General features: G+C 40.6%; 1 protein-coding gene across 4 annotated transcripts in view; it reads left to right on the top strand.

Moving 5' to 3' along the window:
• CARMIL1 (capping protein regulator and myosin 1 linker 1) overlaps positions 1 to 17,816 on the top strand; it is a 199,467-nt gene that overhangs the window by 74,621 nt on the left and 107,030 nt on the right. For all 4 annotated transcript variants that reach the window (XM_063326384.1, XM_063326385.1, XM_063326386.1 and 1 more), the window contains exons 3-8: positions 7,069 to 7,119; positions 11,528 to 11,587; positions 13,806 to 13,927; positions 16,532 to 16,629; positions 16,987 to 17,057; positions 17,189 to 17,262. In XM_063326384.1, the coding sequence (XP_063182454.1) occupies positions 7,069 to 7,119; positions 11,528 to 11,587; positions 13,806 to 13,927; positions 16,532 to 16,629; positions 16,987 to 17,057; positions 17,189 to 17,262 (476 nt within the window). The remainder of the gene's footprint in view (positions 1 to 7,068; positions 7,120 to 11,527; positions 11,588 to 13,805; positions 13,928 to 16,531; positions 16,630 to 16,986; positions 17,058 to 17,188; positions 17,263 to 17,816) is intronic.

Here is a 17,816-nt window from a genome sequence, read left to right as displayed (position 1 = left end):
ACGCGCCATTTACAAACAAACAGTTTGCTGGGCTAGGACACTGCCTAAAGGTGATAGTAGTACCTGTTGGAGGAGCTAATGAACATATTTGGTTTAGGCAAGAGATTTTGGTTTAATTTGCTGATAAACCTCCAAGCTCAGTTGTTTCCTTTCTTACTTAAGAATTAGGAGCTATTAACTCCAAGCTTCTGTTCCAAGCTTTCCGCTTCATTTTACCCTTTTGTTTTAGGCAAATCTCTTGGCATGTCCATGCCACATTTTTTGTCAGTTTTAAAATGAGGATACTTTTTCTTAACTGTCTTCTAGGGAGGACTTGTTCATTGGTGCCTCTGAAGGAGAAACTTTTCTGAATATTGGAATAGCTCTCCAATAGCTAAATAGACCTTTCTATTAAAAGGGTCCTCAGTAACTTAGACAGAAAGGGAAGTTTGTATGAAGCACGCCATTGTGCCATCTTGTGGTGTCCCCTGTCCTGTTCAGTAAAGTAGTTTGAAAGCTGCTTCTCTTCTCTTGAAACACAGCAGATTTATTGACAGCAATTCTGATATCTGACCCTACTTTTTTCGTAAAAACCTATTTCAATTAAAAGCTGTTCCCCGTACCATCATTGGCCCTCCAGAAAATATGGAAAATGGTGGCCCATAACAAATGAGGCTTGAGTTTTTGATGCAGTACAATGGTAGTAAGGACCAGTGGAAACCTGCGCTCCACACAGCGTGCTGGTGGCAGAGCAGAGGCAGGTGGGCTCTCTGTTTGGGGCGCCAGTGAGGGGACCTTGTTGAGGAAGCTGTGGTTGACTTCAGGAATGACCACAGAGAAACATGCAGCGGAGCAGTCCTTCGTGGGGATGGCCAAGGTCATTACTTACGCTGCAGAGCTTGCCCCTGTCTTGGGCAGGAGAGAATCACACAGATGCACATAGAAGCTTTCCCCTTATTGCTGAGGGTCTGCTCTGGGATGTGTTTTGCATAAGTCTTTGGCCGGCCACACAGGCACTGGTGACTTAGGCAAGCCTGGGAATGTGTTCAACTTGGCTAAGATCAGCTCAGGGAGGGAGAAATTCTGTTTCTTGTGTGTGAATGACAAGAACTGAATTGCACTAACCCTTTCCTGAAGGGTCTTCCCCAGCTACAGAAGACTGCTTTAGTGTTGGTGGATAAATAAGTAGGCATTTGCAATGGGAGCGATTAAGGTTTGTCAATAGTTTTATCATAGATGATGCTTTAAAAGTAGCTGAGACCAAATGATCAGTCTCAAATTAAACCTCAGACAGCTGAGAGGGCTGTGGGTGAAGGTGGTGGTGCTGCCAGTCCTTAGGCTGGGGCTAAACTGGACTGCTTTGCTGGCGGCAGCACTGCAGAGAAACCCACCATATGCCAAGTGATACCACCATTTCAGGAGCAGCATACGTATTTGTGTTGTGCCCGAGCTAATTAGCCCTCCAAAAAGACCTCCAGGATGTCAGCTAGCCTCTTTGTGTAGGGAGGCTCAGTGTTTTTAGCAGAGACCGCCTCGCTCGAAACCAGCTCTAATATCTCTAACGTGGTGCTGAGAGGGTCCTTTTATCTAATCGAACTCCAGCCGCTTCAGGATGGAGCATTTACAACATCGGGCATGCAACCCAGGAAATGAACGGTCAATCCTATAGGGACTGAGAGAGACGGGATGCTCTAACATGTATTGATTCATCCGTATTTTAACAAAACAAAAACTGTATTAGTGCTGCTGATTTACCTCACATTACTATGTGTCCATTAGACACTGAATCAGTAGTAGTAATGGAAAGCTTATGATTGAAATCATAAAGCAACTAATAAGTGTGGAAACTTAAAAAAGAATGATGATATTTGGGATAATAATGGTAATGAATAATGAAAAAAATAGGGATGGTGTAACTTAGAGGTATATAAAGGAAGCAATTGTCTTCTGGACTTCGAGGAATTCTCCAAATGATGGACATCTAAATAAGAAAACCTGTCATGAATGCTTCTTTCCTCAAGTAAATTATCATGGAAGAGATCAAAGCAGTTTTGAGGCTGACAAAATGGCAAGTGCTGGGGAGAAAAGAAACTACAGTGGAAGGAAAGGATCGGAGTGTATTTTAAGAAGTAAGACTGCAACAGTTGATCAAAAAAATACTAAGCTTTTTTTTTTATATATATATCTGTCAATCAGTTTCCAGCAAGAGAAAAACATTTGGCTAATCCATCATTTTTTCGAGATTTTAGCAGAGGGAAGTTTCAAAACATCTGTGCTAGTGAGCGGAGCGACCATCACGCATCTTCCCAGGGCCCACGAAGTGCTGAGGTGGTTTCATTTTGCTTTATATTTAATCACGAAGCTGTGTACGCTCACTGTGTTTTCCAGAGCTCTTTATGCCTGGGAATTTTAAAAAGGGTAGTAGTGATTTTTTTAAAAGATTTCTTTCATTTGCTTGTGAATTTGAAACTGCTTTAAATATAGATAAGGTGGCTTGATTTGCTGTGGTTTGTCTGGCAAAACACATGCAATTAACACAGAGCTGTGTTGCTCTAATGGTTTTCCCAAGACTGACTGCTACGTAGGGTGGCTGGGTTAACCCAGTGCAGTCCTGTTAATTTAACTTACCATGCTAAAATGGGTAATAAGGCTAGGATTTGACAATAAATCACGAAATGCATCTGTATGTTTATGTTTTGTTGATATACTCGCTGAGGATCTGTGTTCAAATTAGTTTTATTTACTGAAACAAATTATTTATTCTGGTAAACAGAAGATGACCTTGTGGGCCACGAGCCTCTGGAGAAATAATTTGTGGGATATATTTTTGGTGAACGTTTCCAAATTAATTTCCAAATTTTAACTTGCTTCATGTACATTGTGAGCAGTGTAGGGAACATTATGGAATTCGGAGTGATAAAAGTGTTAAGAAATCATCAACTTGCATATCTGTGTGTGAGTGGGAGTCATTTAACATTCAAATGATAATCCTATTTTGTGCTTGAATAAAGGCAGGGTAGGAAGACAGACCGAAGCTACAGTAAACTAAATCTAATTCTCTTTTATTGTCCCTTCAATGGAGCAGCAGCCAGGTTACATACCCTGTATAAAGTTCGTCTGATGTGCTTGCTGCCTTCACATCGGTCACTTGCAAACCTTTTGGTTTACAGCTGTGTTAAAGCATGAATCCACTCCCCAGTCTCTTTCGTTACCCTGCATGTGTTTATCTTTTGATGGGATCTTTTAACTTTATTAATGATTGAATACTACATGTGACCAAACAAAATGGTTATGGAGGAATGGGGCTGCGACTCCTTGAGCTGAACAAGTGATCGTTTTCTTATCAGAAGATAAGGTGGGTTATACACCATGCCCAGCTGACTTTCCTGATGGGCTGAGAGCGAGGGAGCCCTTTGTTCAGTTGTCCCTGGTATAAGGCTCTGCTCGTCCGAGTCTCTGGTTTTCAAAGTGACTTTGGCCGTGACACTCCTTCTCCTGTACTCAAGGTTCCCTGGTGCAAAATAAGTTTACCAGTGGCAAAATTTTCTCTGTAACGTGCTTGAGAACTGCTAGAGAGTAACTGGTGGCTACTTCTGCTTTTTAGTTTCTTTGTAGGAAGAAATTAAAAACTCCCGGAAATCTAGAACCTGCCTATTCATAAACCCCAGCGCTCCTGGATACTTCTGAAAACCCTAGACAATTGTGCAATTAAGCTCCTACTCGTTATTCATGTCAGAGGAATGCAACAGAGTCTGGGGACTTCATTCACAAATACCAGCTTGGTGCTTAAAAGGGGACTTGAACTGTCAGGGTGGAAACACCTCCGGTGCCTCTGCCTTTGGCGCCAGCATCGTATTTCACAAGGGAAGGAATAGAGTGATACGTTGTTTTAAGTAGTCTATAATATACGTTCTGTTGCCCTTGCAAGTACTAACAGCCATGCAGAATCCTATTGACAGAGCCGTGGGTGAGCCGGTATCTCAATAGCTATTATTTGTTTCTCCACTGCAGCTTTATAGAGGAGAAGGAGGTCACACTGAAAACAGTTCATGTTTCGCAGCTTATCTATCCGACAAGTCTCAAGCTGGTTTGGGGTAGAGGCTGCCGTGAACAAAGGCTAAATGTGAACAAACGTGCAAAATGCAGATGTCGCATAAAATTTTGACAAGATTGGGAAAAGAATAATCAGAAAGCAGTAAACTAAAGGTGATTCTGTCAAAGGTCACGATGCTTACTCATGGATTTTAGCAGCTAAAATTGTGATAAATGCCGTCCCTCCTCTTTGCCAATTCTGCTATTGTCCAAAAAAAAAAAAAAAAAAAAAATCTAGTACTGCTGTTGTCAAGATGCGACACTAATTTTACAGTAATAATTGGCCTTGTTTTCAATTGACTTTATGTAAAAATCAAACTCTTACTTGTTTGTGACAGTCTCAACTATGAGAACTGTAGAAATCTCAGTGTTATTGGATTAGAGGGCTCAGGCTTTTTTGTACCATTTTATTGCTCAAGAGTATTTTATTTACTGGCTGAGTGGAGAATCTCATCTTACAGCAGCCCTCTCCTTTGTATGTAAATGCATCTTATTAAGATAAGTGGGTACTTCAGCTTTGTTGGTTTTAGCAAGATCACTTTGGGAGCCCTGGTACCTCTATGATGCAAAGATACACTGACACGTGCTCTGGTGGAACATCCTTTTCCAATATAATTGTGTTACCGCCTTCTGCTACCTGGTTTGCGTTTAACTTTGTTATTTGCTGGTGTGTACCGTAATAATGTTTAAAGGGACCCTGTCAATGCTTTAAAGTAGCTTGAACCCCATATGTACAGGCAAATGTTTTATAATAGGGCTGTGACATGATTTTCCTGTAACCAGCTGTCCCACTGTGGTGGCATACACAGGAACACTGATCTCTCTAATGTTGTAAGCCACTACCTACGAGGTAAATATGGAAAGCAGGTCTGCAAAATCCGTCCTTTCCCCTGACTATCTCACTGCTTCACCAGAGATGTGGTGACCAGAAGGAGATGTGGAGAAGCTGTTGCAGCTGCTCTACCTACTGCTCTGGAGGCATTTAGCTGGTGGTGCTGGTGCAGGGAGGGTGCCTGATCACCTACCCCTCTTCAGAGCTGGGCAGCTTGTGTGTGGGTGCGATGATGGGTAAGGTTGGGTTTTCTTCTTACTGATAGCGAAGCTTTTCTGGGGAAACTGTGCAGTGGTAAAACCACTCGAGTTGACCCTTCTTAATGTGTCGGATTGCCAAAGGTGTACTTGTGATGGGCACAGCTGGGAGGAGAGCAGAAGAGACTATTTCTCCCCCATGCCTGAGTGCAAGGGGACGAGGCAGGTCTGTCTGACAGCACCTGGACATGCCAGCTGAGTGGCAGCAGTGGTGTTCCAGCCAGCATAAGGGGGCTTCAGTGTTGGGGTAAGCCATAATGGAGGCAATGGTTACTATTCCACAATGGTTTGGCTCTACATCTGTGATAACCAGAGAACTAGGTCTGATTGCATCAACCCTGAAACAATCTGCTAATGTCCAATGTCTTTCCTCACTACAGGAAAGACATTGAAGTGCTGGAGCGAGTCCAGAGAAGGGCAACGGAGCTGGTGAGAGGTGGTCTGGAGAGCAAGTCTTATGAGGAGCAGCTGAGGGAACTGGGGTTATTTAGCCTGGAGAAAAGGAGGCTGAGAGGAGACCTTATCGCTCTCTATGACTACCTGAAAGGAGGCTGTAGTGAGGGTGGGCATCAATGTCCCAAGTAACAGGCAATAGAAAAAGAGGAAATGTCTCCAAGTTGCACCAGGGGAGGTTTAGATTGGGTATTAAGAAAAAATTTTACACTGAAAGTGTTATCAAGCATTGGAACAGGCTGCCCTGCCACCACCAGGGAAGTGGTGGAATAGTCATCCCTGGTGGTATTTAGAAGACAGGTAGCTGTGGTGCATAGAGACACAGTTTAGTGATGGTTTTTGTCAGTGTTAGGCTGATGGCTGGACTTGATGATCTGAAAGGTCCCTTCCAACCTATGCAATTCTGTGATTCTATGATTTTAACACTAGTACAGCACTCGTGTGTTTTGATTTTAGCAAGATTTGGTTCAGCTTAGATAACTAAAGCTGAAATCCAGTCTCCAAAGTGTTTGAATGGTGTTTGGAGCTGGGTACTGCGTTGCCTTCTCAGGCTGGTTCTCCCTCTCTGAGTGAGGAATGCATTTCGTGTCAACCTGCTCGCCTGGAGATGGATATTTACGGAGCAGAACTGGCTTCAGGAGGTTCCAGATGTGTAAAAAGCTCTGCATGTGCTGCAGGATTTTGATCCATATGTTCAAATTAAGTTTGTTTCAGTCTTTTGTCTGGAAAAAGATGGATCCGTCTCATTCCACAGGCAGATAAACCAAAAAGCCACACTCCGGTTTTTCAAAGTGAGTCATCCCTTTGCAGAGCCTAAAATCTGAGAGTGGAATGTGCTACTGGAGATTTTATATATCATTGTATTTTGATTGGCAATAACTTCTGAAATATTTGTTTTGTTGTGTTTTCTCCCTAAAGTCACTGGTCTCACTAATCTAATTGCATTTTTCCATTGTCCTTGCTGGAGAAGAAATGTAGGTGGTGTCAATGAGAAATCTTTGCATTGTTACTTTAGAAATACACTGAGTGTGTCCAAAAGAAAATGTTTGCTTGTGGTCTCTTATATTAGTAGTAATATCATGTTTATCTTGTATATTTTTGTTATATTTAAGTACTTCATATGTTTCTGGTAGGACTTCTTATCCTTGCTTCTTTTTAAAATTTCACTAAGATTGGTATTGGAATTTCTTGAGAGATTGATTTAATACATTTCTTCAGTTTGACGCTGTACTAACTAGCTTATAGCTGATCAGATTGCAGCAGTCTCTTCACTATGCTCTACTGGATCTGAGCCCATTTTTGCTTACTTCAGTGTATGACAGCAAATCGAATTGGCAGTCACTCTACTAGAGGCTTTTTCCCCTCTGCTATCAGGATTTTCCTGGAGAAGAATCTTTAATAATATTCCTGATAAATTAAATATTTATCACAAATTCTGTTCTTTTTTTTCAATAGGTGTTGGCATCATGTCGGGCATTTCTTTTAACATCTCGGATTCCCACCAAGGTAAAGCCACTGTATTTCTATAAATATTCTGGTTTTCAGATACAGATGTAAGTTGCTTAAACTAAGTTGCATAAACTTAGCATATTTTATACTTGTGCGTCTGTTTAAAAATATAATAATTGTGGAATGGTATGTTGCATGGTGCTGAGTTACAGCAGTGCTTCTGTTAGTGTCTGTCTTAAATTGATTTGTCAGTTTGTATATACAGTTTCAGAGGAATTTTAACTTCTAGAAATGCAGGCGGGTGAAGAAGTATGTTGGAAACACCGACTTGAAGAACTGTGAGATGAGCCTGATGACCTTTGTAGTGGGACTGTTTATGTCTAAACAAGCTGATGGCGTTATTTCCTCTAGTGTTCATAGTGTCATATTTGATTTGGAGACAGAAATTACATTGAGGTTTATTAAATTAATCTGTTTTCTGGTGATTTCTGTGGTTCACTTTGAAAAGCATCTTGCCAACCTGCCTTGCCAATGACAGTGAAGTATTTTATCTACTCCTGTGACAATTTGTAATGATTGTTGTAGCAGAGAAAGATAATTTCCCTGTGAAAGAAAAGGACTGATGTGGAAGAATATTTCTTGCCCAGCTTGGAATCAGTGAATGGGAATTCGGCATATATTCTGCTTTGCTGTGTTTTACACATAGATGTGTGTGTGGGTGTGTATATGCTTTGTAGAAAAAAGAGGATCGATAAAGGGCATGATTGATATCAGATTTTCAGTTATGGTCACTGGTAAGTGTGACTTTCCCTTACTTATAATTTTAAGATGCTGACCGGCAGGCAGGATGACTAACTTGAATTTCTGCTGAAATTTATTTTCCTCAGTTATCACCCTGTCCCTGCAGCAGAGATATCTTTGGTTGTCTGTTGGCTTCTGGATCGCTGCGGTTTGCAGCCTGTTTTTTAAGACAGGATTTAGTGTCTGGTTGCATGGAAACATAGAGCCAGTTGATGAACAGCTCAGACACGAGCGCAATGGCAGTATGATGGACAGGTGGTGATGGTGATCTTGTTAAATAATAGCAAAGCCATTGTAATTCATCAAAAAGCTCTTAAAGGCTAGAGCTTGGTGTACTAAGGAATAACTGTACTTCTGGTTTAGCATTTCAGACCCTTCTCAAAACACCTTTTATTAAATGGATTTATTTAATTGAAAAACTTGTTTCTGTTTTCATGGAAATCTGGAATATGTATGCTGTAATAACAAAGTTGTTACTTTAGTGATAACAAATGGAGGAAATGTGGTCAGAAGAAACTGCTTCTGCTCGTGGTTTATGTCAAAATAAAACTTTGTATATCTGAACAGTTATTAGGATGGTTGAAAATGCATTTGTTTTTTAGAAGGATTAGTGAAAATGTCTGAATATTGTAAAGTCTGTACTATTTTCAAAAGCTGCTCAGAAGCTTTCTCAACCCGAGAACTTACATATAACTGCACACAGTAACTGCTAGCAGTTACTGAGAACATGCAGCAAAGACACTGGATTCTCTCACAAAAATGGGTATGCTGAGAGAAGGCCAGTTCTGAGTGACTCTTGTTAATACATCTGATTCCAAGCTTCACTTTTCCTTAAACAATGCTGTTGAGATGTATCTACTAAACAAGGATCAAAGTTAAAAGGGATAATACAATATCAACTCACACGATTATCCTTAGAGCAAGGATATTACAATGGCCACCTCCTAACTTTACGCTCTGGTCCAATCAGTTCATTTCCACTACTCTAGGTAGATTGATAGGAAAGGAAGTGCTGTGCTTAGAGCCTCCTAATCCTTGTTATAGTCTATATAAAATGTAGTTACAACATTAGTAAATGTTGGATGTGTCATCAACCCCGCAGAGAAGCGTATGAAATATTTGTGGGAACATAATTCAGGTTTGTGAACATATTTCTAGTGCCAGCTTTCATTAAGTTTTGATTGAAAAAATTGGAAAGTGTGAAATTAGCTGTATTGGTAATTGAAGGGTCCCTAAATGAGAGGCACTCGTAGCCTTTTAAGAGGATTTTTAAAAAATATAATTGAAGGGAATAAATGGGATTATACTTATTAAAACCTTGTAAGAAAATGTTCATAGTTTGACGTAGATGATATTTAGAATATTCTGTGTTTTTCCTGCAAAGCAAGGATTGTAAATCCATGTTTTTAAGTAGGAAACTGAGTCAAAGATGTACTATAGGTGTGCTGCCACATTTCCTGGTATTTGTTAATTCTAGTCAAGAGGATTTTTGCAGATTGAATTCTTGAATCTGGATCTGTGTAAACTTTTCTCAGGACTAGAAAGATATTTTTGACTGTGTGTACATATATATATGTTTGCACGTACAAAATATGTTGGCAAAAGCAGAAACTTCAATCTGGTAGGTAAATAATTTGCAGAATAGGAAGGATTTCAATCATAGAAACTTTTCCCAAAAATTTCGTTATGATTTGGGTAAACAAATGTTAGATAGTCTCATATGTTTTTTTAATTTGACCAGCGCTGGAGAAAAAGAACCCTTCACTTCTATACGTGCAGTCTGGCTTACTCCAGTAGCCAACAAGAGCTGCTATGGTATTTTATTTCTTTTTTTTTTTTTTTCTGGCCTGAATGAACTAACGGGGCCGTGTCCTGTCATCACAAAAGGTTGCCAGTCTTAGCTTAGAAATAAGGCGCTGAAGAGGCCTGAAGAGAAGTGAATGTCTTACCCTTGGAAGAATGCAAGATGCTGGTGTGGGCACTGAGACGATGCTTGTGTTGGTTCTGCCTCTCCTGCCTCGCTTCCCTGTGCGCACTTGCTTCATAAGCAGCTGCCACGGCACCCCTGTGGTCTGAAACTGTAGGGTGCTGCCCCTGCAGCAGAATAAGTGAAACGAAGCGCGTGAAGATTCAGAGTAAAGTTTGGCCCCTGAGCTAGGTCTTTGGTGGAAGGTGAACCTTGCACAGAAAAAAAAAAAGGAGTGCTTGTATCTTGTGGCGCTGTCAAATCACAAGGGTAACTGAAGGGAAAAGGATTCAGAAAATAAGCAACAAAGAACAAATAGACAGTAATAACACCTTCAGTCTCTGCAGCTGTGAGTGGATAATGTAGCTCAGTGCTTAAAAAAAGGTCTTCTATTTCATTAAATCCCTCTAAATTTCAGTGTATTCTAAATCATAACTATTTTAACTGGAATTTTTTTGGGCAGCTTCATCCTGCGGTAACACTGTTGGTGACTACTTACAGATTTGCCGGTGAGACCTTGGCATTTAGGAGCTCTCCCTACTATCTTGCATCTCGTTGCTTTCTGGAAAACTTTTAGCTGGTTCTTATGATTGGAAACTGGCATATTCCTGACTTCTGTGCTGTTGCAGCCTTTGCGGAGAGGGAGTCTTGAGAGCTGCATCTGGCTTCTGAGCACTCCAGAAGTCATTCAGGGTTGTCTTTTTAAAAGATTGCCACAAATACAGAAAGAGAATAATATGGTGTTTGCCAGTTAACCTGAGAGCACCCTGACTGTGAACCTAGGCTGAGATAAAGTACAGGAAACTGTGCAATTCAAACAGACTGCTCAGTTACAATGGTTTTAATGATAAATAAAAGGAAATGACCATGATAATGTCTTACCCTGTAGCTATGATTCAGTCCAAGAGGTTTGTTTCTTTCTGCATATCTCAGCTGTCAAAATGTTTGTCTGTGTAGCTGTGAATTCAGATCTTGGCACCCTCCCTGTAGCCCTAGGTTTGTCCTTGGAGAAGGCGGCTTTCCTGCCTTCTTCTAAGCTTCCATTTGGATTCAGTATGTTTGTCCTTCTTCCCTGCCTATCCTGACTGTCATCCAGATGACCCGCTCAGGCAAAACTAATGTATTATTTCTTCTTATGCTTTTAGACATGCTAAAGCAGTACTGAGCATTTATATATCTCTATCTATCTATCCATCTATCTATGATACTTTTATTTATACACATATAAATAAAAAATTGTGTGCATGTCCCTCCAGCTTCTGTGCAGTAAAATTTTTCGCACCTATGGTCAGTGTAAATAATGAAAGAGTAATATGTGATACTGTAAGTATTATAATTAATAATTATTCAGTCACAAGAGTACGTATCAGTAGGGCATTTATAAACAATGCTTTTTATAGTAAAATTTTTCATAAATTTTATTATAAGCTTATGTTCTTATAGCTTACGGTAAAAGGTCCGGTGTGGTATTCCTATAACCTCTAATAACCATTTGAACCTGTAACAAGCAAATGTAAGTGTTCTTTTAGTGTAAAATGCTACCAGATAAGATATTAACAAGTACTTAGTGTCAATTACAGAAACTGATGTAAAATAACAGTAGCATCGCTCAAGGTTTTCTTAACCTCACGCTAAAGTGTAAGTGCTTTTTAAAATAAGATATTTGCACTAATGTGGCATTTTCTTTTTTAACTACAGTTAGAAGTAACTTTCAGCTACTTGGAAATCCAAGGAGTGACTTCCAGTAAACCGGGTCAGGTGAGTGTATTCTAGATAAAAGATACTTGTTTACTCATTGCTAAATCTGTTCCAGTCAAGGAGGTACTGCTTTCACATGCAGGTGTCCCCATCCAGTGAGCACACTGGATGTTTGCATTCTTATATTCATGCTGCTTTAAAATCTTAACAATAATTACAAGAATTTAAAGAGTCAATTTTCGGAATGGGTTGTGCAGGTGGGATGACGATAAGAAATGACTTTTTTCCTAGTTCAATGTGGTACAAATTTTCATTTTGTCTCGTAAGTGAATATGTTTCTCAGAGATGACAGAACCATGGCAGCTGGTATAGAGTCATCACCACACAAGATTGAACGGCTTCTGTGGCATATACTTTTATGGTGAAGCCAAAAGCTACTGCTTACATTGCAGGCAGAAACGGTTTGCTTCCAACTATTCTTGGTGCCATTATTGTATACAACACAAAGTATATTTGACAGCAAGTTATGCACCCAAAACAGTGAATGTCAGAGAAGGTGCTGAAAAGAAGAATGCCTTTAATACGTTTTTCATTCATAAGATGAACTTGTTGACAAGATTTGACAGTTCAATTGTATCAAAGTCTTCATGTGTTTCATGTGTGTTTGGCTTTTCAAGAGCTTTTTAAAAATAGGAGTGTCTGACACTTTATTTGAACTCTGAAAAGCTCTCTTTATGTTTAACATGTCATCTTTTTAACCTGGCTTTTGAAGCTTTCCTTAAAAGAGAAAAAAAAAGGTCCAGATGTTTATTATTTTAAAGGGGAGATGTTTAGTAAATTTTGTGTGTGTTTTTGTGGCTATATTTAAGGTACTAACATGCCATGCTAGCCAATGGTAGTTATTTTGGAGGCATAGACAGTCACTGTTGTAACAGGGTTTACAAGGGATTTTCAGCAGCTTCACTTAGCATACCATTTTCCTAAAATACTTTTTAAGGTTTTGCATGTTTACATTAATTTGTGTTTTAAACGTCTAAGGCTTATAGCTGAAGGCAGGCAGAATCCCAGATTATTGCTTGCGGGGCAAATGGTATTGTTGCAGTTTTCCTGCAAACAGCATGTTATACCTGTGATACCTGAAGGATGTAGTCTCGTGCTTGGCATCTCGCAGAAAGCCATGAAGAGCTTCCCACTGTAAGATAAGTGAACGAATAGGGAAGTGTTGTGTTAATATCAATGACAATGAAAAACAGCAGTAACTTGCCCACTCATTCATCTTCAGGGAGTGACAGCAACAGGTTCAAAAAGGAGTTGAATTGGTAGGAAAAGGTGTGAAGATTCTCGGTGTGCTTTTGGGATAATGAGGGTTATCCTGGTGATGACCCTAGACATGAACTGGGAACCAAAAGAGCCCTTGGAACAAGTTTCAATAAAAAACAATCATCTTCAGCATATTATGCAGTGTCCCCTCTTGTGTTGTCTATCTATACTTCTTATTTATTCCTAATGTTAGCTCCTTGCTGCGTATGCACAGTTCCTCATCTAAAAGAGTTTATAACTTGGGCCGTGCTACATATTTGCACTGGAGAAGACAGAAACATTACATTGCTTCCTACGATGCAGCTGAAAGCAGAGCAGACCTGATGTGTCAGTCATACAGCAATCTGATTTGATGCTAAACACTCAATATATGATAGATGAGTTGCAAAAGGCTTTATTTTTTCCCCTAGCTGAAGCACGTATCCCCCAGTCAGCAGGACAGTTATCTGAGTTACTGCTTCGTCTGAACCGAGACAATATATTACCATAACATTTTCTTAAACGACATAGATCAAAGCATTAGAGCTTTTCCAGAGGATCACAGCCATTAAAGACTTTTACTTTTTGCTGGAGGAAGCAGGCCCTGCTCGTTCAATAGTTTCCTGTCAGGCTGCACTCGCTTCTCCTGGTGTTCTGGGACGTGTTTCAAAAGAGGACAATGCTGTGAAAAGTTCTTGGTTTTCAAAGTGTCAGCTGAGGTCAAGATCCTTTGAAACTCTTATTCCCGTGGGAAGCAGGGCACTCTTAGGAAAAGCAAAGTTTGAATATGGGGATCTTGTACATTCCAGAATGGCTTTCAGAAACTTTACCTGGAGCGTTGTCGTGTCATGTCTTAAAGAATAACAGATTCCTACTGGCATGCAAAGCATTCAGCTGGCATTCAAAATGCTCTCCTTTTTAAATGGACATGAATTATATGAGAACCAGTTCCTGCCCTCATGCCCTTTTATATTTACAGTTGATTATGGAAACTGAGAAATGCAGCATCTCCATGAAGATGGCATCTTCGGAGGATGTAAATGAGGTGCTGGCGCACATCGGGACCTGCCTCAGGAAGATATTCCCTGGACTCTCCCCAGTGTAAGTGTCTTTTAGGGCACCTTTAGTGGCAACCGATTATGTGGAAAGGGTGACAAGCCACTGCTCTTTGTCCACTGGTCTCCCACCCTGCCCTCAGAAGTGCACTTAAAGGGTACGAGTAACACTTTGAGGCAAGCACTAAGCTTTCATACAGGTACATGACAGAACCAGGAGGCAGTGCAGAGTGTAGGTAGGCTATGCACGCTCTGTAGGGTCAAAAGAGCCTTCATTTTGAAAGGGCGATGCAGGTATTTGGAATCTTAAGTTTTCGTTTTACCGTATTGCCTCTTCAACCTCAGGTATAGCTTAGGTTCTGGCTTTTTCTTGCGATTTACTCCTTTCCCCATAAACAGCTGTGATATTCAGTGGGGTTTTTTGTTTTGGTTTGTATTTTTTCACCAGAAGTAAAATCTGAGTTGGGAGAGGAGGGAAAAGTTCTGTTTACTTTCAGTGTTTGTGAAATAACGCACATAACTGGGAGCCTTGTTCTTCAAAACTGAGCCTTGGGCAGTCTTGTCATATAGCTTCCATGGTGTAACTGGTTCTTTGCATCATACATCTTCTTCTCTAGCTTTTTTGCTCTGCTTCTTTATGTGTTGTTCTTGTCTTTGGTTTTTTTTTCTTGTGTCTGTGCCTCTGAATTTTATTATCTTGAAGCAACTCTCAGTAGTTTTTCTTCATTTTATTTTACTTCTTCTCTCTGTCCTTGCCTCATCTTCATCGCTCTCTACCAGATCATGCAGCTCTACTATGACTCTCTTCAGCTCCTGGTTTTCAGCAATATTAGAGAAAGTGAACTATGCAAAAGAATTTTCCAGGACGCATTGGTCTTTCTAAGTGAGCTTTTGTAACAGGCATTAGATGTGAACAGGCTAAAATTACATATTTTATTTTGGGTGCATGTCTTTATTATTCACCTTTCCTGTAGGTGGAGTAGGAAATCAAGTTCATGAACTCTGGCTGGCAGTTTCTTTTTTTTACTTCCAGTTTATCTCTGTGGCAGTATTATTAACTGCTTGAATGGACATCAAGCTCTCCCTTCAAAAAGCACACATACAAGTGAATATTTGTAAGTGTGTTTGCTGTAAAATCTCAGTAGTGATGTGAGAAATGTAGGCAAAAAGAGTAGAGTCAAGAGGGCTGCAAGGCTGTGCGTGTTTGTCTGGGTGTCTGTGAAGGCCTTGAGACAGAATCACAGAACGGTAGGGGTTGGAAGGAACCTCTGGAGATCATCTAGTCCAACCCCCCTGCCACAGCAGGGTCACCTAGAGCAGGTTGCACAGGAAGGCGTCCAGGCGGGTTTTGAGTGTCTCCAGAGACAGAGACTCCACCACCTCTCTGAGCAGCCCATTCCAGTGCTCTGTCACCCTCAGGGTACAGAAGTTCCTCCTCATGTTTAGGTGGAACTTCCTATGCTCACGTTTGTGCCCATTACTTCTTGTTCTGTCACTTGGCACCACTGAACAAAATACTATCCCCATCCTCCTGACACCCACCCTGTAAGTATTTATAAGTGTTGATAAGGTCCCCCCTCAGCCGTCTTTTTTCCAGACTAAAAAGACCCAAGTCCCTCAGCCTTTCCTCATAGGAGAGGTGTTCCAGTGCCCTAATCATCTTCGTGGCCCTTTGCTGCACCCCCTCCAGCAGTTCCCTGTCCCTCATGAACTGAGGAGCCCAGAACTGGACACAGTACTCCAGGTGCGGCCTCACCAAGGCAGAGTAGAGGGGGAGGATGACCTCCTTTGACCTGCTGGCCACACTCAGTACGTGTTTTCTCTGGGCTTTCTTGAGAACGTTGCTGGAGCATTTGGTGTAGCTGTGTGGAGAGCTTGGGTCCCGGAAAAGAAATCAATTTTCTTGCCCTCCTCTCAAGTGGCATTACTTTCCAAAATGAAGGCATTGGAGTTATGCAGGTCATATAAGACCAGAACAAGCAAAAAGGGGTAAAAAGGATTCTCCCATTAGTATCTTTGATTAATTCTGTCCCTCTGTTTTATGGAGTTCTGCAGTTTATGAGGCAGTCCTGTCATTCAGAAAAACAGAGAGTTTAATTTCTTAAAAGGGAGGAAGGGTTTTGTTTAGGGAAGGTTTTGTTTAGGGAAGGTTTTGTTTAGGGAACGAAGAACACTAGCAAATTACAAAGATTGGAGCTGGTTATCTAGAGTGCAGCCCAGAGGCCACATGTAGCTACTCAGCATGCTCTGTGGCTCTTTGCACCATAGTGTTTTTACTGCATAAAAGCACTGTATAAACAGCAGCAGTTTCAGGGTAACAAGTAATACCATGTCTCACCCCTATTTTGGGCATCCTTGTGTTGGTTGAGGGCCACAAGTCTCCTTAGGTTGAGTGATCCTGTCATAGAAAAGGGCTCGGTTGCTCCAGTAGTCCCAGGCTTAATCATTAGAAAGAAAGAAGAGACAAATAAAAGTTACTCCTGCTGGGCGGCAGGAGTGTGACTTTTAGGCAGAGAAGTGAGTTATATTAAAGATGGTAATTCTTCCTATACACTCGTTTAAAATTGTACTTGAAATAGAGAAGATTTATGAATTTAAAAATATTTCAAAGTCATGAATGAGTATTTTTTTTTCCCCCTTTTGCATCTAGGAGGATTCTGAAAAAAGTAACTATGGAGCCTTCAGAAAGACTGGCTAATCTCCAGGCCCTGTGGGACAGTCAGACAGTGGCAGAACTTGGACCTTGTGGTGAGAATGAATTCAAAGGCTCAAATATAAAAAGGCTGGAACTGCAGTGTCAGGAAGTTTAATTCTATTTCTGGCAGAAGCTTCTAAAGGTGTAATTAGTTTTAAGGTGTAATTAGTATGGAGCAGACTTCTGATTGGTAGGTGAAGGCACTATTTTAAGCTTTCCTGCAACCTGCTGGGCAAAGATAGGATAGTCTCAGTTTCTTTCAGCAACACAATGGACAGCCTTCTGAGAGAAAAAGAGCGTGAGTTTTGAAAGACTGAATCTTTAAGTATAAGTATTAAAGTATGCTTTTAGATATTTGTTTGTTTGCTCGTTTTATGATTATGTTAAATACTCTCTTGGGTTGTTTTTAGGAGGCTTTTCGCAGATGTATGCCTGTGTTTGTGATTGGCTTGGATTTCCCTATAGAGAAGAAGTACAGTGGGTAGGTACATGTCTTGTTCTGGAGCTCTTTTCAGCTATCTGTGCAAATGATGAAAAAGCAGGTAAATCATACCACTTAGAAAAAAACCCAACAGTTCTGTAAAGATGCATTTCTGTATATATTTTTAACAGGATGTTGATACAATTTATCTGACACAAGATACCAGGGAGTTGAATTTGCAAGACTTCAGTCACCTTGACCACAGGTAAACATTATGCAGTAATCGTGCTAGTATTTTGCAAAATTTCCTTGTTTCCCCCTCACAACAGGGCTCACCTCCCCTTGCTGAAGTGTGATGGTCCTATAGCTGTTACTTGAATGTGTAGACCTCTGAAATGACCATCTGTAGCGTTTTTAGTTTTCAGCACAAAGCTGCTGTTTTTGCACAAAAGCCCCATGGAGAGCACATTGCATTGAGGAGCCTGAGATGATATATTTTGCTATTGGAAGCACTCCAAAAAGTTAGCAGATAGATACTTTTCCTGTGATGGCGGATATAAGAGCTCAAATTCAGCAGAGAAAACATGCAACTACATCTGGTGGGCAAAGCGAAAAAGGAAATTATGCAGTCTTATGCAGAATGTTTTTCTCATGGTGTACACAGTAAAGGAAATTATTTTTGTCAGCAAGTCAGTAGAAGGTTTAAGTTGTTCAAATGAATCCCAGCCAGTAGTTTCTCCACTTACAATAGATGCTATCAAAAATGTGTACTTCCAGAAAGGAACTAATTGTGGGTAATTTAACTATGAGATGCTGAAA

This window comes from Chroicocephalus ridibundus, chromosome 2 (assembly GCF_963924245.1).
Source record: "Chroicocephalus ridibundus chromosome 2, bChrRid1.1, whole genome shotgun sequence".
Lineage (NCBI taxonomy): Eukaryota > Metazoa > Chordata > Aves > Charadriiformes > Laridae > Chroicocephalus > Chroicocephalus ridibundus.
Note: the sequence above shows the minus strand (reverse complement) of the source record. Positions and strands in the feature narration are given on the sequence as shown.